Below are 27,839 nucleotides of genomic sequence, written 5' to 3'. Positions count from 1 at the left end.
TAGGTGACTGTGATGTTTTAAAAAAGTGATTACAGTGTATTACGCGCTCTTTGTGAAAACAAATTGATATTGTAGAAGCATTTAAATGAGTTTCTACCCTTCCCCCAACCTGCCTCCCCTGCCACTGCTACCTTAGGGCATAGCTTTCCATACCATTTTCTGTGCTTACGCAAGTGTGTCCGTGTACATATACCCCCTTTCTCTCATTCATTTGTATCTTTTTTTGAGACAGTCTCTTACTTTGTTGCCCTCATTCATTTAATTGTATTAGACCTTCATATATTAGTTGAATGTTGAATGGATTCATTTATTTATTTATGAACATTTGTTGAATGTATACTCTGTGCTAGGTTCCGAGTTATCAGAAGTATCTAAAATACTACATGCTGCTTAGAGTTATGAGTGTGTGTGTGTGTGTGTGTGTTTATAAAATTGGGATCATAGTATACATATTACATGATTTAGTGTTTTAGTGTACTATGGACACCTTTTCATACTGGTACACATCGAGCTACTTGTTATATTTAATGGCTGCCTGGATATACCTTCCCCTCCCACTAGACATCCACATTTCACATGTAGATCTCTGTGCATATATGCATTTGCTATTAGAAACAATGCTGTCCTGAACCTTCTTATACATATATCTTTGCCTACTTAAAACAAATGTTTTCTGTCTTTTAAGAGGACAGAACATAAAATCAAATATACATCATTTCTTGTTCATATATAGCCCTGCTCTACCATTTAGTAAGGTTAATTCACAGGGGGGCATAAGTTTGTAAGAGGAAAGCAGCTAGAGGAATAGAATAGCATTGTTTAGTATTACAGATGCTTCAGACTACAAGGTTGATGGAGAATGAGTTGGTCAATTAATTGACCAACTTTGACACACCAACAAGACTGTAGGGTCTACCATATTTCCATCTCTATAGCATCAACAATTCCAGATGGCATTGACTTTTGTTTGTTCGGCTTATTTTATATATTTTATATATATATATATAGAGAGAGAGAGAGTTTTGTTTTGTTTTGTTTTGAGGCATGGTCTCTGTTGTCCAGGCTGGAGTGCAGTGGCACAATCATGGCTCACTGCAGCCTTGACTTCCTGGGCTCAAGCAATCCTCCTGCCTCAACATTCCAAGTAACTGGCACTGCAGGTGTGTGCCACCATGCCTGGCTAATTTTTTAATTTTGTGTAGAGACTGGGTCTTGCTGCCCTGTTTAATACCATGTTGAAGCTTTAACTCTCCCTCCATCTTTCAGGATGTGGAATTCATTAGTTCATTCATTTGTCAAGAATGGATTGAGTGTCTACTCAAACAGAAACTGAGCTAAGTGCAGGTATCAAGGACAAGTAAGAGAAGGTCATTGGCCCTCAAAGGAGGCAACAGACATGTCAACTGACAATTGTTCAGAGTATGTCTGTGTCCACGTCTGCTTGTTAGCCTCTCCTTCTCAAGGTGTGTAATTCTTTCCACTGTGTTTTTCCAGCTGTGTCTTTCATTCTTCTGCTGGGCCATCTCCTGCTTCTGGGACCCCTCCCCATTGCCATTCTGCATGTTTCTGACACTGAGCCCTTCTCCCTGGATCACTGTCCTCATCACATCTTGTTCTATGCTTCTCCGTCCAGAAACCTCCTCTGGTTTCTCATTGCCCACAAAATAAAGTCCTCATCCTTTGCTTGGCATCCAGAGTCCACTAGAAGCTCACTCCTAATCTGCCTTCCTGGTATCATCTTGGGTTGGTGGAAGAAGAGAGCTGAAGACCACAACTTATTTAACCCGTGTACTCTGGACAAGTTATCCAGGCTTGCTGTGCTCATCATAAAGATGGGTCCAGCATGCTGAACCTCCTAGAGTTGGCCTGAGGACATGAGGGAAGGCCTGTTATGTGCCAAGCGTGGTTCCTGGCATGTAGCAGTCACTCAGTGTTCATTTCTTTCATTTCCAAGATTAAGGTGATTTTTCTTCTGTGACTTTTGATGTTATCTGCCTCCCTCCCTACCCTCCATGGCTCAAAGGCTCTAATAAATGGTTCCCTACTAGTTCTACATTTTCTCTTATATCCTGCCAAGACTTGGGAGAGAATGAGCACTGGCATAGCTATACCCACTTGTCAGATGCCCTCTGCCTTTGAAGTAGCAGGCAAATGGATTTCCTGTGTTCTGCTGTGCAGAGATGTTGATTATACACGTCCCTATGAGAATCAAGCAGGCTCATCTCCAGGGACCACACAATGCTGGTTAGTTAAATATTATACATTTCTACTGCAACAGTCCAGGTACAGCCAAGAGGGGTTTGTAAAGAAACACCCACAAGGTCCTTTTATTTGGAGTGCCATTGGCTTCTGAAGTGTCCTCCTCTTCCTGTAAGTTGCATTATGTTGAAACAGGATGACGAATGGAAATGTTTCCAGTAAAGAGTATGATGCAGGGGTTCTGCAAGATCAGTAAATCCACCTTCTCTTCTCTTGTACCCGGAATCTACTGGACATCCCAAGTAAAAATGTGTGAATCTATACATTTAGTTAAGTTTGTATTGTTTTCTCCATCCTGAGATAGGAAACATGGCTTCTTGCATAAATCGAAGTTTCCAACTCAAGAACAGCCTTTTAAAGAAGCTGGCATGCCGCTCAGTAACTGAGGAGTTGCTGACCCCTGCCACCCCCTGAGCCCCTGGCACCCAGTAGTGTTTGTTAGTGAATCATAGCAGAGACCTCCATCTTCTCCACTCCCCTGCCCCAACCCAGGAACACATTTCCAGAGCTAGAAACTACTTAGTGCAACTGTTCCAAAGGTCTGTGAAATAAACATCACAGCACAGCAGCATTCACCTGTGCTATGTATTAAATACTATTGTCAGATATTTAGAAGTCTGGGTTCTCTCCCTTGTGGGAAAAGACACTGAATGTAGGACCTAAAATAACCTGATCCTGGAAAAGTCCCATTTGTTTTTGGCCTGATGCTCTTCTTTGGGCAACAGATCTGTCTAGATGTCTCTGGACCTTGGCTGCACATTAGAAGCACATGGGGATCTTTTAAAATCCAGATGCCCAGGCTGCACCCCAGATCAGTAATGACATTTGAATCTCTAGAAGTGGGGCCCAGACACTGGTTCCCTTTTCCCCTTAGAATTTTTAATCAGAAAAAATTTTAATGCACAGAAAACTTGAAACAATAGTATAATGAACACCCACCTAGATTTACCAATTATTAGCATTTTGTCACATTTGCTTTCTATCTCTATCCTTTATCCAGTCTCCACACATACTCTTTTTGATTTCTTCTTTTAATCATTTGGATTTTTAGTGTTTTTTTTTTTTTTTTTTTTTTTTTGAGACAAGGTCTCACTCTGTCTCCCAGGCTGCAGTGGTGTGATCACAGCTCACTGCAGCCTTGACCTCCCCGGGCCCAGACAATTCTCCCACCTCAGCCTCTGGAGTAGCTGGGACCATAAGCACATGCCACCATGCCAAGCTAATTTTTCATTTTTTTATAGATACGAGGTTTTGCCATGTTGCCCAAGCTGGTCTTGAACTCCTGGGCTCAACTGATCTTCCTGCCTTGGCCTCCCAAAGTGCTGGGATTACAGTTGTGACTCACTGAGCCTGGCCTGATTTTTTTCCTTAAATGGTTTGAAAATAAATTATAAGCATCAGGACACTTCATCCCTAAATACTTCAGAATGTATCTCCTAAGTATGAGGACATTCTTCTAGGTAACTGCAATAGAATTGACATACTCTGGAAATGTAACATTAACATGCTATTGTCTAGAATTAGTTCATATTCAAATTTCCCCAGTTTTCTCAATGTTTTTATAGCCTTTTAAAAATGCATAATTCAATTAGAGATCATACATTATATTTAGTTGTCATATGTCTTTACTCTTTTTAAATCTAAAATAATTCTCTAGCCTTTTAAATATCTTTTATGATACTGACTTAAGAAAAAAATATTTCTGTGCCTGGCTTATTTCACTTAACATAATGACCTCCAGTTCCATCCATGTGGCTGCAAAAGACAGGATCTCGTTCTTTTTTACGGCTCAGTAGTAGTCTATTATACCACATTTTATTTTCTTTTTAAAATAACTTTTGGTTTTAATTTTTGTAGGTACATAGGTGTATATATTTACAGGATACATGAGATATTTTGATACGGGCATGCAGTGTGTAATAATCACATCATGGAGAATGGGGTATTTATCCCCTCAAGCATTTATCCTTTGTGTTACTAACAACCCAATTACAGTCTTTTAGTAATTTGAAAATACATGATTAAGTTGTTACTGACTGTATCATCCTGTTGTGCTATCAAATAGTAGGTCTTATTCATTCTTTCTAACTATGTTTTTTATACCCATTAACCATCCCCATCTCACCCCCGACCCGCTCCCACTACGCTTCCCAGCCTCTGATAACCATCCTTCTATTCTCTATGTCCATGGGTTCAATTGTTTGGAGTTTTAGATCTTACAAAGTGAGAACATACGATGTTTGTCTTTTGGTGCCTGGCTTATTTCACTTAACATAATGACCTCCAGTTCCATCCATGTTGTTGCAGATCTCATTCTTTTTATGGCTGAGTAGCATTCCATTGGGTATATGTACCACAGTTTGCTTATCCACTTTTCTGTTGATGGACACTTACGTTGATTGCATATCTTTGCTACTGTGAATAGTGCTGAGGTAACCATGAAGAGCTAAAAAAGTTGATCTCATGGAGGTAGAGAGTAGAGAGGTTGGTTACTGGATACAAACATACAGTTAGATTGAAAGAATAAGTTCTAGTATTCAATAGCAGAGTAGGGTGACTATAGTTGACAACAATGTTTTGTATATTTCAAAATAGCTAGAAAAGAGGACTTGAAATGTTCCCAATACATAGAAATGATAAGTGCTCAAGGTGATGGACACTCAAATACCCTGACTTGATCACTACACATTCTATGCATGGAATAAAATATCACACGTACCCTATAAAAATGTACAAATATTATGTATCAATAAGAATTTTTTTTTTTTTTTGGCTAGGTGTGATGGCTCACTCTTATAATCCCAGTACTTTGGGAGGCTGAGGCAGGAGGATCATTTGAGCCCAGGAGTTTGAGACCAGCCTAGGCAACATAGCGAGACCCCATCTTTACAAAAAATACAAAAATTAGCCAGTGTGGTAGCTTGCATCGGTAGTCCCAGCTACCCAGGAGGCTGAGGTGGGAGGATTGCTTGAGCTTGGGAGGTCGAGACTGCAGTGAGCCAATATCATGGCTCACTGCAGTCTCCCAGGTTCAAGCGATTCTCCTGCCTCAGCCTCCTGAGTAGCTGAGACTACAGGAGTGGGCCACCATGCCCGGCTAATTTTTGTATTTTTAGTAGAGATCGGGTTTCACTATGTTGGCCAGCTGGTCTCAAACTCCTGGCCTCAGGTGATCCTCCCACCTCAGCCTCCCGAAGTGCTGGGATTACAGGCATGAGTGACCACACCTGGCCAGATCAGTTTTTGTAAACTGCTCCTCATTTTAAATTTGCATGATTGTTTCCTCGTGGTTGGATTTAGGTAAATGTTGTGGCAGAAGTATTCTATAGGTGATGTTATAGAAGTATTCTATAGGTGATGATGTTCTATAGGTCCTTCTCAGTGCAGCCTATTAGGAGGCACATGATGTCAATTTGTCCTGTGATTAGCAATGTTAACTTGGATCACTTGGGTAAGGCTATATCTGCCAGCTCTCTTCATTCTAAGGGGACCATTTTCCTTTTGTAACTGTGGGGAGATAATAATCTGTGGGGAGATACTTTGAGATTTTGTAAATATCTTAACCCCCAACAAGCTTTCGCCCAGTGGTTTTAGCAACCATTGATTCTTCCCAGAATCAATTATTACTATGATGGTTATAAAATGACTTTGTCTATTTCTATCATTTCTCTATTTGTCAACGTTCTTTTGTTAAAAAAAGAGAAAAAAGGAGCTTTCACTTCTCACCCCATAACTATCTACCTGATCTTCTTTAGCTAGCTATCTAGCTACCCATTGAACATATCAATATGGACTCATGAATTTTTTTAATGAATAAATTATAACAAATTCCCTCAGTACCTACTGTATTGTCCCAACTTTGGCCAGTGGAAGCCCTGTCTAGCTGACTCCTGTGTCCTTTTGAAATTATCCCTTAGATGTTTGAGTACTTCATGAATTTTAGCACAACCAGATATTTTAGTCTCACTTTGTATTTTCTTTGCTCTAGGCTTAGAAGAAGCCATTTTTCTATGGAGACCTAGTTCCTCTGGGGCTGCTATTTAGGAAGGCATCAGTAGTTAGTGAAAACTCCCTAGGCGATTTCAATATGCAGCAAAGAATAAGAGACATAGATTAGAGTCTTCCAAGGGGAGACCACCTGTTCCCACAAGGTGTTTTTTTTTTTTTTTTTTAAATCATCTGTTATTTGTGGTACTGATTTGTTGCTGAGATTTAGATTTTCATAGATATTATTCAAGAGATAGCTTTAAATGCAGGTCCCTGGCCCCAACCCCAAAGAATGAGTTCAGTAGTTCTGCCCTGCATTTTAACAGTCTGGTGCAGGTGGTCCCCAGGCCATATGTGTAGAAAATCCCAGAAGTAACCCTGGAAACTGGGAATTAGGGGTTTCTTTTGATTTTCCTCTTTTGCTTTTTATCAGTGGTTTCTCCCTTTCAATATGATTTCAGAATACTGCCACATTCCCCAGGTATGTGGTAAGGATCTAGTTGATTAATTTGATGGATTATTTGAAAATATCAGATGATTTAAACCCTTGTAGCTTTACTCTTGTTCCATCATGGGGAATTGGGGATGTAAAAAAAAGAGGTGGGGGGGTGGGGGTGTGGGGGGGTGGGGGTGGAGGGTGGGAAGCTCTATAAGTGTTGAAGTTTTCAGTTGACCCAAAGACTTTTTTCATCCAATACATTATTTGTTATTAGTATATTTTCACAGACACTGAATGAATGGGCCTAGTAAATTTCACATGCTGTAAGATCCTAGGATGTAGCCTCTAAAATATAGATGTATGTGCTGTTTTGGGGACTGGGTCATGACACCATAGTCAGTTTCTGCTATTTCCTTTTCTGAGAAGGCAGTTGCATTGCCTCCCCATCTAACCAGCTTTATTTTATTAAATCTGGGGCCTGTAGGGACCAAGTGCCCAGCAGCTATAAGCAAAAGCTCCTGATTTGTGGTTTTTCGCTTCCTGGTTCCACCTTTCAAACAAATACCATGTTAGTGTAGCTAGTTCCTTCTGTGATCTCAACACCCAGGACTGAGAATGCTTAAGAACAGTCAGATGTGGGAGGGAGATAGTGCTTCTGGAGCTGCATTGCCTGGTTTGAAATCCTCTGGTAAAATATGTGATCTCTATGTGCCTCCAAGGTCTTCTTGTCTGTAAAAAGGGGGTTAGCAATCTATCCCGGAGGTTCAGTGTGAGGATTAAATGGGGTAGCATATGTAAAGTGCTTAGCAGTCTATGGCACATAGCAGGTGCTCAATAAATGTTACTATTTTATTAAACAGTAAGTGGTCACAAATGAAAGGTGACCATGGGGTCTAGTGAGAGAGTTGAGGGTGTGCTGTCTCAGTTATCGTTAGATCGGCTATTGTGATATCACAGTGCTTGTGATCAACTAACCCTTATTTCACTTAATGCAGTTGTTCCCCCCTTATCCGTGGGGGCTACATTTCAAGACCCCTAGTGGATGCCTGAAACTGTGGATAGTGCCAAGCCCTATATATACTTTGTATTTACCTATACATACATATCTATGAGAAAGATTAATTTATAAATTAAGCGCAGGAAGAGATTAACACCAATAAAAAAACACTAATAATAATGTACAACACTAACAATATACTATAATAAAAGTTATGGGAATGTGTTCTCTTTCTCTCAAAATATCTTATTGTACTGTACTTAGCCTTCTTATGATGGTGTGAGATGATAAAATGCCTACATGATGTAATCAAGCGAGGTGAATGATGTAGGTATTGTGACGTAGTGTTCGGCTACTATTGACCTTCTGATGATCTGTCAGAATGAGGATCATCTGCTTTGAGTGATCCTGGATCGTGGAGTCACAATGCTGTCTGTGGTTGGATGTAAGGAGCAAACAGTATCAGTGACTCAGGGGCAGGGAACATCTACAGCGTGGAGACACTGGACAAATGGATGACTCACATTCACAGACAGGATGCAGCAGGATGGCATGAGGTTTCATCACACTACTCAGAATGACATGCAATTGAAAAGTTATGAATTGTTTATTTCTGGAATATTCCACTTAATATTTTTGGACCTCAGGTGACCACAGGTAACTAAATTGCAGAACGTGGAACTGTTGATAAGGGGGGACTACTGTAAAAATTCCACGCCTAGTTCATTTGGACATGAAGGTGGTGGCTCAAACTAAGGGATTCCAAACCTCAGGCATAGGCAAGTCGTAAGTTTTTTTCCTTTAGTTTATGTGAGCTACTGAAATGAGGTGGCATTGTCCTCTCCTTACCTCTTTAAGGAAGGTCAAGACTCACTAGTAAACATCAGTGAAATTCCAGGAAGAGGGAAAAAATGACAAATGACTTTCTCAGACTTCCTTAAGTTTAAGATGGATGAATGCAACAGAAATACAGTTTCTCCCAACTTCAAGCATCCCCCTTGAACTGGGTTGTAGGTCAGGTGGTACTGACAAACAAATTCAAATCCGTGACAAGCTATAGTTGAGGCCTCGAAAAGCAGCATTCCAGGAGTTTGGGGCTCTCTGTAATGAGAGATCCATGGCAGAGACCTAAGTGACGTGGTACAGTGTTGTAGGAAGCAGTTGAGTACAGATTGCAGAGAATTTGGCACAAAATGTGAATTGAATTAGTTTATCCAGCACTAGAGAGAGAACTATGAACTTAGGCTAAGGAAATGCTGCCACTTACTAGCTTGGTGACCTGGGGTAAGTCATTGAGTCCTGGATTCCTCATTTGCAAAATGATTGCCCATTCTGGCTTTTATTTTTTAACTCATGTGGTTGGCAGGAGGAGAGGATGATGGATATCGGAAGTGATTGTGAGCTATCCCAATGCGAGGGCGAATGACTGTGCTTGGCGTCAGGTCAGGTGATCTTTACCATCAGCCATCTCTGAGTCCCTCCCCTGTGCCCTCTGTAGGGCTTACTGTTGGCAGTGAGCTTTATAGGACTTTATGCCACCAAAAGAGTAACAGTCATGAGGCTCTTAAGAAGGATGGACTAGCCTGGCAGAGAGAAACTAGCGAAGACATCATTCTTCTGACACCAGGCAGGCCTTTATGGAAGTCCGATGCAGAGATTTGGTTTAAGAGCGGTCTGATTATTCTGTTTCAGGTCCTGCATCCATTGGGTTAGTCTTTTCTCTAAGAGTAGATCACTCTCCTTTGCCATTTGTGCAGTGTTGGATCAGATGCTGCTTTTTACAGAGGGTTTTTTGAAGATATGAACTTACATACAACTGTAAGTTTTATGGCATCAGCTAACACTAGATCTTCAGATGGTGTTATTTGAAGTCACTTTGGTCAGGACTTTGACTTCTGTGGTTGTGAGTGTTGGTTTTCAGACGTTTGTCATTTCACTTGTTTCATGTTCAGATTTGTGTCTGCAGAGTTTGCTTTTAACATAACATCTAGCAAATGAAAGCCCTTTAAAGATTGATAGTAGAACTTCATCTTAAGAAGTGTCTATGGGGCCAGGGGAGTTGCAGGGGTCAGGAATGGGGTACCAAGATTGCTTTGTAATCTAGACCTTCTTTGCTAGAATGAGAAATCCGTATCTTTTTTGGTACAGAGTACTTGATTTGCCTTCCATTGTGTGGGAAGCCATGGAATAGTGGTGGTGTTCTTTGCATCGGAATACCCATTCCTCCTGACTTTCCTCCTTGGAAAAGCAAGTTGGAGTGGGCCCTCTGTCCTAGGGAGACCCAAGCCCTCCTTGGGGTTGCACTACTTAGCCTGTTGACAGAGCCATCAGCACCTAGGAATTGGCCTGGAAGCGCTGTGTTTGTTCTTAAGACCCAGAGGCTTGTAATTTTGCACAAAAGGGTGGAGAATATTTGTGGAGTCACCAAAGATGTGATTAGACAACATACCGATTCTGAACTTCTGCCCTCTTCTCTCTATTCAACTCTGTTCTTGCTTAGTGAGGTACAGGTGAGAAAAATGGAACAGAGGGAACTAGGCCGCCGGCTTTTGAAATATATTGATCAGGGCACACATCCGATGTAGCACAGAGACCTTCCCCTTTGTATGATGTCATCCTGCATCGGGGCCTTAATGTGCCCTCTGATCACCTCTGCATGGACTTCCTTTCTCAGAGAAAAGATTAGAAAAGAAAAAGAATCCCTGTAGGCAGTGCCCAAAAATAATTTAAGCATTTCTAAATGTGTTTCTTTGAAGTCATTGATCCCTTTGGTTTTCTAGGCCATGCAGTGGCATGAAGGAATGGTGTGAGGCGGTCAGCCATGAACGACAAACTTCTGAGCAATGTTGGTCTCACTTCCTATCTCCCATCCGCCTCCCTGGCTTGGGCCTCCACTGTCTGTCTGTCTGTCTGTCTGTCTCACCCTTACCCCTATACATGTTCTTTCTCCACATAGTGCACATCTGTGGTGTGGATGTGCTGTGGAAAGTTGTGTCTGTACTTGAACCAGCTCTAAGCCAGGGTCTCCCAGATGGGCCACGCTGGGTGAGTGAGATGTTGTAACCTTGAGTGTCCTCTGGTCAAGTGAAGTGTGGCCCTGACTCTTATCTTGATTTGTCTGGCTTGGTTCTGTGTAAGCAGCCAGGGATCCTGTTAATGGATCCCCTGGGATAGAGGGAATAGGACAGAAGTGGATTTGTTGAATCCTGTGGGGCATTTGAAATGGTACCAAGAGCAGGCTGAAATCTAATCAGCCTTCACTTATCAGGCTTGAGTTCCCGTATGTTGAAAGGGTGATGATTAGTAAGAAAAAGGCCAGGATGCTTTATCTTTCCTTTGCACATTTAGAAAAATGCCCTCTGCCTTGCTAGCATTAGAAGCAGACCATTCTTTTTTCTCTACCACATCACATCAGCTTCCATTAAAAATCAATAGCAGCAAATATAAAGCCCCATCCATGGAAAACCGTTTAAGGCAACACTGTGCTCCAGTGCTTCAGGGGTGGGGTATTTGCCTTCTGCACCAATGGATCGGTTTCTCATATCCATGCCTTTCTGACCCAGCAGCTTTTAAAAGACCAAGAAGCATTGCTCTGCTTTCTACTGCCTCTCTCTAAGAGACCAGGGCTGCCGTGCCTCTAGCCATGTCCCAGAGAGCTATTTGAGACAAGTCAGCTTAATTTGCCTGCATGCCTAGGAAGCCTCTCTTTAAAAATCTAATTTGGGGAGAAGAGCTGTCTCTAAATATTTTGCTTTTCCCATCCAGGCGAGCGACGGAGGCGCCGGTGCCAGGTGGCTTTCAGCTACCTGCCCCAGAATGATGATGAACTTGAGCTGAAAGTTGGTGACATCATAGAGGTGGTAGGAGAGGTAAGCAACCCGGCCGGGCAGTGCAGTGGCCTCGAATGGGCTGTCATAGTCACTGCTTACCCACCCATGAAAACGCCTTGCTGCAGGCTCACAGGCTGTTTGGTCTTGAAATTAGGGATCCTCTAGTTGAGTCTCCTGTCTGAGAAAATGGCTTTCCCCAGAGGAATGCCCCCAAGCCAGCTGAGTTCAAACCTGGGGCCATTGGAAAGCATTGTCTCTGACACAGCTTACTAAATACCTCTGAATTTCCAACCCGGTGCCACCAAGTTTTCTCTTCTACTTGAATTGATCATAGACTCTGGGTATCCAGAGTGACCCAGATCCATCTTTAGAGCATGGATTTAGTATTTATTGTGGGGGACATTGTGGATTTAGAGGCCAAAAAAAAGGAGTGAAATTTCTTAGAAGACTGTAGTATGTAGCAGATGTGACAAAGTTCTTTAAGCGTTAGCCCATTTCCTCAGCCCACACAGTTTATTGTGTGTGATGAGGAAGGAGGATCAAGAGACCCTAGAAGAGGCAGGGTTGACGGCCAAGCCTGGTCCCTGTGATTGGAGACCCTCACTCTTCCTGCTGTACCACATTCTCTTGTTCTTGCTAGTGAAATGTCCCTCCAGATTCCCTTAGGCCCAAGGGATCCTGGGTTTTAGGCTTAGAACCTTATCATTCATTCTGATTCAACAGTTGTATCTATATGTAGAAACACAGTTTTCTAATTGCTTATTGTTTGCTGATGCCCTCTGACCTCACAGAAACCCACAATTCATAGAAAAGGAAGCTAGAAGTTGAGGAGGACCTTAAGGGAACTGTCATGGGGGTGGAAGTGGCAGGGGTGATGCTAGAAGCCAGATTTCCTAACTCGTACATAACCTAATGTGAGCCTGTGTCAGAGTTTTATTTAACTCATTAATGAAGGGATCTGTAAGATGGTAAGGCTGGCCTGAAGAGAATTGTGAAAGAACAAAGATAATGACTGAAAAAAAATATTTAAGATTGCTAAGTTACATGCATAACTACATAGTGCTCTACAGTGCAATAAAACTGTGACCTTTGAGGTTATCTTTTTTAGGGTACAAATCCTTTGCATTTCTGCTCGTCAAAATTTATTTTTGTTACTACCTGGCAGGAATCATTTGCAGTGCTCTCAGTTTTCACCAGTTAACATCCACAGTAACAGAGTTGTAAACTAGCCTCATAAATAGTAAATAGTGTGCCAAGCAGAGATACATGTCCCTCCAGAAGCAATTAATGGGGTCCCCAGTGTGGCACTGGGAGGGCATGCAGGAACCCCTTTTACCTACTTCCAAATTTTGGATAATTAACATGTCATTCATCCTTTTTTACCCCTGGTGGCAAGCAGGGCACATAGGAGACATTTATTGAAAGTTAAATGAGTGAAAAAAATGAATGGACAACAGAGGACATTTATTTCAGTGGTAGAATGACAAATTTCTTAAGGCTGTAACCATGGAAAGAAATTCCAGAAGAAAAAATAAACAGATGTGACTAATAAGAAAAATGGTTAAGATTTTGGTATGAATTGAAGGTAGTCCAGCTAAAGAAAGACAATAAATAGGAAAACATTTGCAACAAATTATGACAAAAGTTAGTATATATGTAGTATGTGAAAATATTAGGAAGCTCTTATAACAATGATAAATTATAGATAAATTTGCCATAAACACAGAACCCAGACGGAGAAAAATATCTTAACCACAAGAAAATGTTCTGCTTGGCTGTTAATTAAATAAATACAAATTAAGACAATAATGGGTTTTTACTTATGAAAATCCGAAGAAAATATTTAGTGGTAAGGCTGTTGGCAAGGCGTAGAAGAACTGGTGAATTTGTATGTCTGTGTTATCCTTATATGAAGCTATTTGGCAAGGTATGTCAAGAGCTATAGATATCTGAATAACACTTTTTGACTCAGTGATCTCATTCCTGAGAATTTATCCACAGAAACTGATTGATGATAGAAGAAACATGTGAAACGTGTTAATTACAGCAGTATTTGTGATAATGAAAAATAATCAAGAAGGAAAATTAAGGTGTATTTTCCAGGTAGAACATTGTGAAGCCATTAAGATGGTAAACACAGGTTTTTAAATATGTATTTGTTATGATACTTTGCATTGTAATTATCTGTTATATTCTACTAAGCTGAGAGCTTTTCAATGGCAGGGACCTGATTTTTGTCTATTTTTATATTTGTGGTACCTGGAATAGTGCCTGAAACCTAATACGCACTTTAATAAATGCTTGCTGAATAAGTAAATGAATCAATGGAAATACAAAAATAGTTTTTTTGCAAATTGAACAAATCAGAACACAAAACTGCATACACTAGGATAAAACCATGTAAAATATATCTATATGCTTGTGATCAAATACTGAAAGGGAACAAGAATTGAAAATGCTTCTGTCATAGAAGATGACTTTTCTTTTAATGTTGTAATAATGCATTAAGAAAAACCACAAGTCAAGACCAGGAAAATGATTAATACATTTCTCAGAAATATTGCCCACTTTTGCCTGCCTATTGGCTGCAGAGAAACTGAATGTTGATTGCATAAAGGAGAGAGAGGAGCGCTGGCAGAGCTGTTACTGGATTTGCCTAGAGGCTGATAGGCCTTTGCCATCATCTACAATACCAGCCTCCTTTCTATTATTCACTGCCAGCTAAATCCTGCTCGTCATTCTGGACTTGCTTCAAGTAGGAAAAAGGAAAAAATAACCATATAGTCTATGATATTTACATAAAACAAAATGTGTAAAGGCTGGCCTTTTAATCCAAAGTTTTAAAATATCATCAAAAATTCCCCATTGTTCCAGTTTACTTGTTATATTGCAGAGACTGGGCCCTTGTCACTGTATAATATAAAATCTGTCCTTTTCTCTTGTAGTGAATGTTATATAAATGCTAATGATAGCTCTTCTCTAATTCCACTGATGATTAAAAATAAACAGAAAAAGGCAATAAACAAAAACCCCTAAATCACAGAGACAGATCAAGGCAAGAACATAATAGTTTTGCAATACTGTAGGATTAATCTATTAATAAAATATAACATGTATTGTATGTGTATAATATTTTTATTGATTAATAGATGGATTTCTCTAATTTTGCAAAGCTGTACACACACACACACACACACACACACACACACACACACACACACACACTTTTTTTCTCTTTTTGCCCCGACAGATAAGCCTTAGGAGGATTTTGAATTTACGGACTAGTTTTTTTGAAAGAGTTGGATCAAGTAGGGAATCCTAAAGTCCTAAAACATCTGCCTTAATATCTAATTTTAGCTTAAAATATCAAAATGAATATTCGTTCATAATTTATCAATACAATCTTATGACATAGGGCCAAGGCCACTTCCCTAAATATGGGTTTGCTGGTTTGAGTTCCATCTATCTCTGCATCCATGGTGCATCCTCGATGATTCCCACTGGGTTCTGTCTCAAGTTCTAGAGCCGCACCCCCCACCACTCACCCCTTACCTTCTTTAGTTGTCTCCTTCACACCAAATGTGGCAACGGTTTTTTTTAAAACCTTCAGATCATTACCTTTATCCTTCCTCACCACCAACTCTTTCTCTTCACACCTGAATATTTTTGTGCAATTTAACCAAATGTGTGCTACCAATAATGAGCAAGAGACTTAAGCAGGTTTAGGTAGAAACAACTTTGACCCTTGGTCGGGTGAACAGCTTGCTCATCTGGCAGGAGCGAGTCTACCAGCCCTGACTGCTCAGCCTGAGCCAGCCTCCAAAGCATGGTTTAGGGAAGGAAGGGAGTGCTCAGGGCAGTGTGGGGTAGTGGAGTTGGCAAAGCAAGGTGCCTGCCAAGAAAGCACCTGCCATGCTTCTAGCTCCTGGCTGGAGAGTGATGGTTGTGCTGTGAAAAGAAATCATCGTTGTGAACCCAAAGGAACCAGACTGCCAATTCAAAAGGAAAGTAGCAGGCTGTGAATTCCTGGATTGATATTTTTAAAGAAATCATTGTGAATACACACTGGGTCATTTTTATCCTGAATGGAGAAGACAAATAAATACAGGCAAAGTTCTAATTATAGGAAGAACAGAGATGGCATGTGAATGAGATTTATAGGAGAAATAGCATTTGAAGGCCCCTGGAATTTTTATGTGGGCTTTTTGGCCTATGATGTGTTTTTTTGTTGTTGTTATTTTGTTGTTGTTGTTGTTGTTTTTGAAAAGTGTATAAGCCACTTTGTTTTTTTTTTTTTTTTTTTTTTTTTTTTTTTTGAGATGGAGTCCTGCTCTGTCACCCAGGCTGGAGTTCTGTGGCATGATCTCGGCTCACTGCAAGCTCCGCCTCCCAGGTTCACGCCATTCTCCTGCCTTAGCCTCCTGAGTAGCTGGGACTACAGGTGCCTGCCGCCACACCTGGCTGATTTTTTTTTTTGTATCTTTTTTAATAGAGACGGGGTTTCACCATATTAGCCAGGGTGGTCTTGATCTCCTGACCTTGTGATCCACCCGCCTCGGCCTCCCAAAGTGCTGGTATTACAGGTGTGAACCACTGCACCTGGCCGAAGCCACTTTGTTTTTCTATGTTATCTAGAGCCTGGGAAAGGAGCCACTTTTCCTCTTGTGTTGGATTAGCTTGGTCTTAGCCAGTCTCTCAGTCATGGCTCAAGGGATGTTCAAAGATTCTTGTTTTTATGTGTTCTTTATGGTTACTTTTCCCAGTGGCCCCCAGTCAGGCTGGCTTAAAGCCTAACCTGGTTTTGTGGCTTGCAAAGATGATAACTTCCATTTTCGAAGTACTTCTGCATCTTCCTTCTTGTGCCCATAGAAGATTTGGTACACTTAGCTAGAGTTAAATAGGCCCTTGAACTTCATCAGAACTTTAAATCAGTCAGACAACTTTTGTGGGTGTGGATAGGCAGTCCATCCTCATGTCATTTTTGCCCATGGGAAGTCAAGTTTATTCAAACGCTGATCAGTTAATAGGTGATCGAAGCATACCGAAGTTCTTACCTGTTAAGATATCGCCTTGCTTTAGAAGGGTTTGTATCTCTTTGCAAAAAAATAAAAATAAATAAATATAAAATATCTGCTTATTGGAATTTGATAATCCATAGAGCTTGGGCTGTTCTACAATTACTTCTCCAAATAACTTTTACATGTTTACATGAACACCTCTGATTTCCTAATGTGCAGAGATGGTAAAACATTCATATTAAGGAGAAGGAAGCCGTGTTTAGAAGAGAAAGTTGATTAGATTTGAATCATCAGCATACAAAACAGGTCATATGACCCAGCCATCCCATTACCGGGTATATACCCAAAGGATTATAAATCATGCTGCTATAAAGACACATGCACACGTATGTTTATTGCAGCACTATTCACAATAGCAAAGACTTGGAATCAACCCAAATGTCCATCAGTGACAGACTGGATTAAGAAAATGTGGCACATATACACCATGGAATACTATGCAGCCATCAAAAAGGATGAGTTTGTGTCCTTTGTAGGGACATGGATGCAGCTGGAAACCATCATTCTTAGCAAACTATCACAAGAACAGAAAACCAAACACCGCATGTTCTCACTCATAGGTGGGAACTGAACAATGAGATCACTTGTACTCGGGAAGGGGAACCTCACACACTGGGGCCTATCATGGGGAGGGGGGAGTGGGGAGGGATTGCATTGGGAGTTATACCTGATGTAAATGACGAGTTGATGGGTGCTGACGAGTTGATGGTTGCAGCACACCAACATGGCACAAGTATACATATGTAACAAACCTGCACGTTATGCACATGTACCCTAGAACTCAAAGTATAATAATAATAAAAAAAAAAAAAACAGGCCACAATCATATAAAAGTAACATATTTGCAAGTTTAAAGGTATTTATAATAGATTTGCATAGCTGTGGGATTTATCAAATATTTCAGTGCTTACACTCTGAGAGAAACTGTGTTTACTGAGATTCAGAGATTGATTGAATAGAACCTGTCTCTTGAAACATGTTAAGTCTAGTGAGGGAGGGCAAGATATACACAGTTAAGGTAACTGTCCACCCAAGATGTTACCGAAGTGGCAAATGATGGCATTGATGAATGAGAGAGGAATATAAAAATAGGAGTAGTCACAGAAGGTGAAGAAGATGCTTTGTAGAATAGATGAGATTTCAACTGAATATGCAAATGGTGAGTGGTATTTTTGTTAGGTGCTGGAGGAAGGAGGACATGGTGTTAGTAGAGCCTTGCTCTGCAGTAGGGGAGGACCTGTGAACCTTTGGGACAGGTATAGGTTATAGAAAGCAGGTGCTGGTGGATGCAATGAAATGGGGTTGAGATCAAAGTTATAGCGCTGGCCACACTGAACTTTCAAAGGAGCACCTGTTTAAAGATTCCTAATCTAGGGATTTCCCAGGTGAATATATCCCCATAACCATTTTCTCACCTGGAAATAGTGATGGGAGAAAACTTGAGGATCTTGATTCATCAGAAAGGTTATCTTGCTGGCTTGTGTTACCATTTATTCATATTTTTTAATTGGAATGATAGAAAGACCTTAGCATTGGACTCACTTAGGAATTTGGGGACCTGTGGCTGTTTTTGAAGGACAAGATTATCAAGCACTGCTGAAGGAAGTTTCCAAAAGCTCTACCAGAAACCCTTTCCACTCTGATGAAAAATCATGGATGTTGCTCTGTCTTGTTGGGCAGTTGGCCTAAGTCTTAAATAGAAATTGTATATGTTTTCTTAAATGACTTCCCTTCCAGTTACTCTACAGATTTCTCTTTGAGGGCCCCCTCTCATGTAGAATAGCCTTGTTCTCAGAAAAGTGAGGGGAGGGAATGAAAATCAACTTCTCTATGTGAATGGAATGTTCTGGCCCAGCCAGAAAGAGGTAATCATACAATGAACTACACAGGAACTGGGGGAAAACATTGGTCCAGCCATTTAGGACCTAGATAATGGTTGTTTATATTTGACATAGCCAGCTTTCTCACATCCTCTGAAATTGAAAATAATGTAGGTGTTTATGCCTTCAGGAAATGCCCCCCTTAAACATATGTTTTTTTCACCAATTCTACTGATAGAAAAACATATTTACCAGAAACAGTTTGTATTTTCAATAATATTTAAAAAGTTAAAATTATGTCTCAGCACATTTATATGAAGTTCTAGAAGAAGTAAAATGAATCAAAGGTGATAGAAATCAGATTAATGATTGCTTGGAGGTGGATTGACTAGGAAGGGGCACAGGGAACTTTCTGGAGTGATGAAAATGCTCTGTATGTTAATAGAGGCGTTGGCTACAATGGGCATTTATCAAAACTAATCAGCTTGTATTGTTAAGTTCTGTGCATTTATGTAAATTATACTTCAATTTTAAAAAAGCTTTAAAAGCTATCTTAACATTTTTCTAGTGTTTTAAAAATTCTCAAAACACCTTTCCCTGCCTTTCACAACTAAGAGAAAGAACAGTATTACAATTTTCATTCAGTTACTTCTGAAAAAAATTTGAGGAAAATTTTAGCAACATTAAGGTGTGGGCCTTTCCTTAGACTTTGATGTGTCACTTTTCTTTTATGGGAAGAATGGTAAAACAGCTCTTGAAACAATGAAGCTGACTTCATTTGCCTGTGTGCATCCCCCTAACCCCAGGCTTCCCTCAAACCCACCCCTCCAGTGTGCTTCTGACTGGGGTTTGGGTATCAAAGTATTCATTGGATTAAAAAAAGCTATAGTCGTCCTTAGATGAATTTTTTTCTGTCTTGCTACTTGTGCCCTTCGGTAGACTGTAGACCTGGTAAAGCCTCTGTTCCCCTTCTTAGTCCAGTTGACAGGTAAAACTTCAGGGGTGATAAATAGGAACTGGTCTGAATAGCCAAGTACTCACAGGTAGCACGCTATCTTTTCAGTCACAGACTTCTTTAATGCCTTACAAATGGGGCGCAAGAAGGGGTGGGGATGGGAGTATTGAAGTTCACCCAGGTGTTTGCCCAATCTCTGACAGGGCTAAGATTTAAAAACTACTTCCTTGGACTCTGAACCCACTTAGATGCTGTTGATTGTAAAGACATGAAAATTTCAAGGCCCTCAGATAGACACTGTTGAAGTGGTTTTATTCTGTCGTTCTCAAACACTACCAGGTGTAAGCTGCTCTGCTTCCAGCTCTGGGCCAAAGGTGAGATTCACTCTTGGGGCACAGTGAAATTGTATCTTAGTGCATTTATATGAAGTTCTAGAAGAGGCAAAACTGATCAGAGGGCTCCAGAGCTGGCTGGGTTGGTCATAGAGGGACACAGGTGGGATTTGTTCTCAGCCTAGAGCCAAGGCCTGCAGAGGACTGTTTATGAGTGGGGAAGGGAGAAGATGGGCATCTGCCCCCTTTTATTATTGTCCTTTCTTTGGGGTGGAAGTTATAAGCCCTTGGTGTGGTATTCATGATCCCTACTTTCTTACAAAGAGATGCATTTCTTTCTTTTCTTAACTATAGAAATGCAAACATAAGTAAGCTTGATTTCTAAGAAGGGGCATGGGGTGTTCAGGCTCTGTAACTTCCTCTCTCTTGTTGGAAACTTCTCAAGGATGGAGTCTTTATCTGTTTTGTTCAGCAATGAATCTGTCTCCAGGTACTGGGGCAGTGCAAGATAGGTGCTCACTAAATATTGGTAGAATTGGTGGAATTGGGAGGACCACACAGACCTGGGTGTGGCAGTACCTAGTTAAGAACAGTGGCGAATATAGTTAGGATCTCTCAGTTCCTTTTGCTCCTCACAGGAAGGAAACCTTTTTCTGTGGGGGAAATCAGAGCTCTATAGGTCCCATGGAGGATTTTTCCCAATAATGTCCCTGCCATTCATTCGTTCATTCATTCATTCAATGTGTGAGGCACTGTGCTTTACTCTTAGAATGAGTGAATGAATGAATGAATGAATGAATGAAATCACATGGCAGTGTCCATGTCCTCATCTTTATGCAGGAAGTTGAACTAGAATATCTCTGAAGAGGGATAGTGTGAGGTATCATTTTTCTCCTGTCTCCAACCTCAGTCTCGAGACCAAAATAGCTGGCCTGGTTATAGAAGGAAATAGTACTGAACGACTCTCACTGGTACTGGGGCCACCCACACCATCCTCATGAAGGGCTCCAGCTCACAGAGAAATGAGCATCTTGCCCATGATGCGCCTGTGATGGGAAGTGTGTGCCCAGGCGATGAGCAGTGGTTTTATTGTCTGCCCCTCCACTTACTGTGTGGCTAATGATAGACCTCTGCCATTTTCCCATAGGCCACTCCTCTCAGACTGTGCTTTTGACAGTGATACAGGCATCTGGGGGTGTGGTGAGGTGAAGATACATCTCTTTTCCCAGCAGACAGCCTGCTTTTCCTACACATCAGGATGGCTTCCCTCAGGGATCTTGGGCAGGAGCCACTTATTACTAGGAATAGGAATGTTCCAGACATCTTCGAACTAAGTGGGTTGGAATTGGCCCAGCTACCCCGTGCTGTTGGGGATTATGCCAGGGACTGCTCATTTGTGGTTTGTGCCCTTGATTTTCCCCTCCTGCCCTGTGACTCCTGGGAGAGAGAGGGTCATTTTCTGGTTTCTTATTCAGTACCAGCACAAAGGACTCTGCTCAACAAATCCTGTGATGATTGATACTGAGACTCATGGTGAATCTTCCTAACCATCTAAGCCTATAAAAAGCTCCTTGAAAAAATAATATGTGTCAGTTGAATTGGCATAGAAACATGGAATGATTTCAGTGGAAATGCTGTGAAATGCCACGATTTGGTATCAAATAGTCGTTGGGACAGTTGTGCATGGATGCCGTCATCTGGATTCTCTCCTGAAGATTTTGTGATCGTGCAAATGTAATTGCCACTCTGCGAGTCTGTATCACACAAGTTTCCTTATAAATGCTCTAAACATATCGTTCAGGTTATCTCCATTCCACAGGCTCCATCAGCAGCCCCCTTTCTCATACACACCTGTCCCCTAAGTATGGCTGCCATTTCTTCTTCTAAAAGCCTACCTTAATTTTGATTTCTTTTTTCTCAAAGCCTTCCTTTAGCACCACAGATCTCAGTGAGCTCAACTTTGTGTAACAAGTTTGATGTGTGCTAAGTCATGGTCTTTTCTCATCTATTTACCTTGCATTGCTAATGTTTAGTCACACCTTTCTATCTTGGTAGAGTATTCACCTCTTGAGGAAAACTAAGGACATGTCCTATACAGTTCTATGTCCTGCAGCCCCTAGTGAAGATTAGTAATGCATATATACCTCTAACGCAGATTGAGATGCTGTCCTAAAGATGACAACTGTGAAGTGTGTTAATTATTCCCATCATGCAGATGGGAATAAAACGGGGTTCATTTTGGTAGGACAAATTTGAATAAAGTCACACAACTGCTAAGTTTCAGGACAGACAAAATTTGAGCTGGACTTTTGACTCAAAGTTTCTTTTTCTTTTTTGTTTAAATTATTTTAACTTTTAAGTTGTATTTATTAATTTGGATTGGTAATACAGACGTTCCTCAACTTACAATGGGATTATGTCCCAATAAACCATCATAAGTTGAAAATATCATAAGTTGAAAATGTATTTAATACACCTGACCTACCAAACAGCGTAGCTTAGCCTAGCCTACCTTAAATGTGTTCACAACACTTCCATTAGCCTATAGTTGGGCAAAATCATTTGGCAACACAGCATACTGAAGAGTGTCGGTTGTTTACCTTCGTGATCACATGGCTTACTGGGAGCTGAGGTTTGCTGCCGCTGCCCAGCATTATAGAAGTATTGTACTACCTATTGCTAGTCTAGGAAAAGATCAAAATTCAAAATTTGAAGTATGGTTCCTGCTGAATGCATATCACTTTTGCACCATCATAAAGTCAAAAATCCTAAGTCGACCTATTGTAAATTGGAGACTGTCTGTACGTGTACATGGTAAAACAATTCCAAAGGTTGTATTGTACCCCACCATACTGCTTATAACTTAATACTTGCTTGTTTTCAAACTGCCCTTATTTTCCTCTAAGAAGCCAGTTTGCTATTGTGACTTCTGCTATTCTTCTAGTGGCTCTATTACAAAATGCAGGGACAATTTTTTTACCCTTCTGTCACCCATCCCTGCTAGTTGATCACTCAAGGCCAGCTCAGACCTCAAAGGGCCTCTAATCCAAATCTGCCTCATCCATTCTCACTGCTCCCCCGATTCAGCTTTCACTCCTTACTCAGATATCATAGTCTCGCTACCCTTCCTACCTCCCTACCTGCTTTCGGTTCATCTTAGGGTAAGCTAGAACCCTTCAGAAATGTACAGGAAGCTCTTATACTTTCTGATTGAGTTCTTAGCCTACAGGTAAATTTTTAACTATATTTTTAAAGCTGTTTAGTTAGTTTGGTAGTCTGGGGAAGCCATTCTCAGTTTTTAGATAATGGTTTTAAATGCATAAAATAAAACACATAGGATTATAAAGGGAACAATTTATATTGAAATAGTTGTCAAATTATTTTAAAACCAAATTTTGATATAGTAATCTATAGGTATCCTTATTAATAGACTAAATAGCAAAGGTCTCCCAGTAGGTGTAATAACTATCACCATTTCAAAGCAGCAATGAGCACAAAAGATATTTTGAGATACCCATAGCATCTATGATGTGATATGAAAATATCTGTGGTTGGTTTGTTGATGAGTCACAGGTCCTTCTAATATTGATGTGTTACCTACCCTACATTCATAACCAAAGCAGATGCCAAATTTCAGTTAGAGGCCAATGAAAATGAAGTATTAATTTTGTCTGTTTGCATTTATGGACCCCAGGTAAACACCCCCTTCTTTAGCCTGAATCTCAAGGCTCTATGTGGTCTGTTTTCTTGTTCCCTGTTAACTTTAAAGCCATCTAGTCTCCCTGCGTGGGCTCTACATGCTATACCATACAGACGGGAGCAAAATTGGAAACCACCATGTCTAACCTGACCCTTGCATCTCTGCTCTTTTGTTTGTATCTCTGCAGGTAGAGGAAGGATGGTGGGAAGGTGTTCTCAACGGGAAGACTGGAATGTTTCCTTCCAACTTCATCAAGGAGCTGTCAGGGGAGTCGGATGAGCTTGGCATTTCCCAGGATGAGCAGCTATCAAAGTCAAGTAAGGAAGTCCACCCTACCAAGCAGGAGCGGGGGAGGGGGGGACTGGCAGGCTGTGCTCCAGCCTCCCTTCTGTTCTGTATCCTATGCCGAGAGGCTGTGGTAAACGCTCACGAGTAGTTTTTTGGTTATACTACCTTAACCCACTGTGGTTTAGGAAGCTGATCACTATAAAGGTGTGACCTATAGCCACACATTCTGTATGTCTCTGGATAGGTAACTGCCAGCCTTCATGCCTTGGTAATACTGTCTCATGGGTGGCCCATGTTGCTGTGCCTCCATATACTTCTAGAGTGTTGCTTACTGTAAGTTCATAATTATTTAAAAAATGAACCAAATGGGATTGTCAGTGTTTCTCAGCATCCCTTGAGGGACTTGGAGAAATTGAAAAAAAAAAAAAAAAAAAAAAAAAAAATCAGTGATGGTGAGAAGTAAAGTGCTATGACAAGATGAGTGCATGCCAATCCCCTTAAAAGTAGGTCAAGACAACTGAGAGTCCAGGTCCCACCTTGGGTGGTGAGCATGTGTGTCCTTCTGCGATGGTGACAACGAACTTCAGGTCTTTCTTTCTCCAGGGCCTGAAGGTCTCCCTCCAGCTTCTCTGCTGCCCTTTCCAGCTCACGGAGCAAAAGGTCAGGACCGGGAAACTTTGTTCTCCCAGTCACTAACCCAACTGTGGGCGTCTGTGTATCTCTTGTGCCGTCTTGAGCCAAGGTCATGGGCATGAATGTTGTAGGAGGCTCAACTGTGCAGCACTACCTGGGGTTGCAGAATTTCCTTTCTGACAAGAGGAGGGCAGCTTAGTCCTGCCCAAATCATTCTTAAATGTCTTCCTTTTTCATTTGGAAAAACCTGACTTGAGTGGTGTTCTCGTGTTAGTTTGTGTCTCTTTTATTTAACCAGTAGTATGATTACATAAATGTCTGATTTGGAGGTAACGCCATTTCCAGAGAAGTGCTCAGGCGACTTCCTTCACTTGGTGTCTCAGCAGCAGCTCTGGATGATGTAGCCTGACATACCCAGAAACAGCAGTACTTGCTGGTTACCCAGTGGCTTCAGCAGTGCTCCTTCCCTCCACTGCCAAAGCCCGGGACCCTCCTACCCCTGAACCCCATTCCATCCTAGAGTCTATGGTAGGAAGGTTTGGAAGGGGTTGAGGGGCAAACAAGGTGTCTTGGAGCTCCTGTTGCCTTCTCTGGCTCAGGGCAGGAGGATTCTCTATTAACATGGCCCAGCTGATGAGTACTACTGGGAGGGGAGAAGGTGTCCTTGATCCCACATTAGTGGAAGGTACTATTGCTTTCAAAATCCATATTAGAATTCTACACCTCGGCCGGGCGCGGTGGCTCAAGCCTGTAATCCCAGCACTTTGGGAGGCCGAGACGGGCGGATCACGAGGTCAGGAGATCGAGACCATCCTGGGTAACACAGTGAAACCCCGTCTCTACTAAAAATACAAAAACTTAGCCGGGCGAGGTGGCAGGCGCCTGTAGTCCCAGCTACTAGGGAGGCTGAGGCAGGAGAATGGCGTGAACCCGGGAGGCGGAGCTTGCAGTGAGCTGAGATCCGGCCACTGCACTCCAGCCTGGGTGACAGAGCGAGACTCCGTCTCAAAAAAAAAAAAAAAAAAAAAAAGAATTCTAGCTGCCCTGGTGTCTTCTTTTGTACTCTGGAATAACTATTGTACCTGGTAATTAGGTCCCATAATAACAGTACTCTATGTTAGGGACATTGTGGATTAAATGGGATTTTTTGGAGGGAGGACCAAATTGGGTCATTATAACATTATTTCCATGAATAAATTCATTACAAGTTCCAATAGCAATAATGTGCATAAACCACCTTGCTCCATAGCAGACCCATACTAAATGGTTGCTCTCATTGTTAGTCAAGATAACTGTTGAGACATAACCAGTTAGTATCAGTTGCTTGGAGGCTGCTGGCATACTGATTGATAGTGTGTTGGCTGAAGCATTGTGACTGCATTTGGAAATTACTTCGGAGTTCCTCTACTGATGCAGAGGAGGAGATCTGGGGAAGTATTAGACAACCTCTTAGGAAAAGTCTTGACATCTTGGTGTCCTGCCATCTTAGCTATGCTCTCAGAGCTGGAAGATCAGGGGAGTAATGCCTCTTGTATCTTTAGAACTATTGAAACAAATTGACTTCTCTCATTCCAAGTCAGTAATATGGACAGCTCACCTTGGCTGACCCATCAGTTAAAGGTATATGGTGCTGGAATTCCTGGTACAGAAGATTAGGAGGTTGGGTGGAATGGTCTTCCCATTTAGCATTTTGTCATCACCTATTCAGAAGGGGCATTCTCTCTTCTAGAGACTGTTCCCCACACACAGTTACTCAATTAAAAGCCTTCCATTTCAAGACCAGGAGAGCCCAATAGTTTCAGCAGCCATGTTTAGTTGCCATTGTTGAGGGGATTTTGAATCCCCGGAGAGGCATGGTCTCCTAACAAGGATGGCTGCTTCTGATAAAGGGTACATGGCTTTTGTAATCTTCCTGTATAAGCAGTTAAGGAAAAGAGGGCCCATCTCTCCATCCGTTGGTCCATATCCATCGATCTATCCATGTTTCTTTCTCTCCTTCCTTCCTTCTATTCTTCATTCATTCAATCTTTATTGACACCGTGTTGTTACTAAAACACTGTCCAAGGCACTGATGATATACAGAGACAAATCAGACAGGGTCCCTGCTTTCAGTAAGCTCACACTGCAGAAAGCGGACATGCAAACCCAAGTTCAGCAAAGTGTCCAGGTGCTCTGCAAAGTAAGCATCTGAAGAAGAATGGGGCACAAAGAGGCCAGTCCCATGGGGATGTGGGGCTTCATAGAGGAGCAGATGTGAGGATAATGAATAGCTTGCTAACTTGAAGTAATTCCCTGAAAGAGAGAAATAGTATCTCTCAGTGTTCTGACAGAATTTCCAGTAGCAGGCCAGGCATGGTGGTTCATGCCTATAATCCCAGCACTTTGGGAGGCCAAGACAGGTGGATAACTTGAGCCCAGGAGTTTGAGACCAGCTTGGCCATCACGGTGAAACCCTGTCTCTACTAAAAACAAAAACAAAAAAACAAAAATTAGCCAGACATGCTGGCACATACCTGTAATCCCAGCTACTCAGGAGGCTGAGGCATGAGAAGTGCTTGAACCCGGGAGGCAGAGGTTGCAGTGAGCCATGATCACACGACTGTATTCCAGCCTGGGCTACAGAGAGAGACTATTTAAAAAATATATATATCCAGTGGCCACTTACACCCTGAATTTGCTTCAGTGTGTGACTATGTTAAGATTTCTGTAATTGGATCAGATCACATACAGAAATTATATGTACTGGTAGGATTTCTGTAAGTAGAGCCTTTGGTTTTAAAAGGGATCTGCTTATTCTCCATTCCCAGATAATGGTGTTAGTAGTTTTGATGTGCTTTACTTAAAACAAAAACAAAAACAAAAACCTTTTTGTTTTGAAATATAGATTAACAGAAAGTTACAACAATAAATACAAAACTGTACAGAGAGATCCTTGTACCCTTCACCCAGTTTCCCCCAGTGATAACATCTTTTTATAATTATAGTACATGCATATTACTTTTGTATGAAACCGTAAAAGACAAAATGTGGTTCATACACAAAAGACATCTAGCTTTTTACTCTGGTATGAGATAAAATGTACTTAATCTAGGTCTTTGTTAGGCCAACCCACTAATACTCGTCACAAATTACAGTTCATTTTTCACAGAGATTGCTTAATTAATACACAGATATGGGAGTAAGTTAAATTTCTAATGTTTGTGCTATACTGGTAATTTTTAGAGATCATAGTGACATTGTATGCAAATCCTCTTAATTTAAATGCTACCACACATTAGGGTAAGGTTTTTCTAAGAATGACAAAATCTGTATCTGAATATGAGCCATGTATACAGTGAATGCACATATATCTCTTTGTTTCTGACACACACACATACACTCCTACTTCTGTATGTGCACATGTTTATTTGGTATTTGCATTCTTCACATTTCTACTTCCAGAAAGTCTTTGAAGTAGTTATTGAGTTGAATTTTGTGTACCAATGGATGAATGTGATAGAAGAAACATTGGCATTATATTT

General features: G+C 41.2%; 1 protein-coding gene across 11 annotated transcripts in view; it reads left to right on the top strand.

The window, feature by feature from the left end:
* SH3KBP1 (SH3 domain containing kinase binding protein 1) overlaps window positions 1–27,839 on the top strand; it is a 361,405-nt gene that overhangs the window by 169,519 nt on the left and 164,047 nt on the right. For 10 of the 11 annotated variants that reach the window (XM_077989618.1, XM_015127045.3, XM_015127044.3 and 7 more), the window contains 2 exons: window positions 11,448–11,551; window positions 23,585–23,714. In XM_077989618.1, the coding sequence (XP_077845744.1) occupies window positions 11,448–11,551; window positions 23,585–23,714 (234 nt within the window). Of the gene's footprint in view, window positions 1–11,447; window positions 11,552–23,584; window positions 23,715–24,288; window positions 24,346–27,839 lie in introns of all 11 variants that reach the window. The other variant, XM_015127038.3, reaches the window with a different exon arrangement.

This window comes from Macaca mulatta, chromosome X (assembly GCF_049350105.2).
Source record: "Macaca mulatta isolate MMU2019108-1 chromosome X, T2T-MMU8v2.0, whole genome shotgun sequence".
NCBI lineage: Eukaryota > Metazoa > Chordata > Mammalia > Primates > Cercopithecidae > Macaca > Macaca mulatta.
Note: the sequence above shows the minus strand (reverse complement) of the source record. Positions and strands in the feature narration are given on the sequence as shown.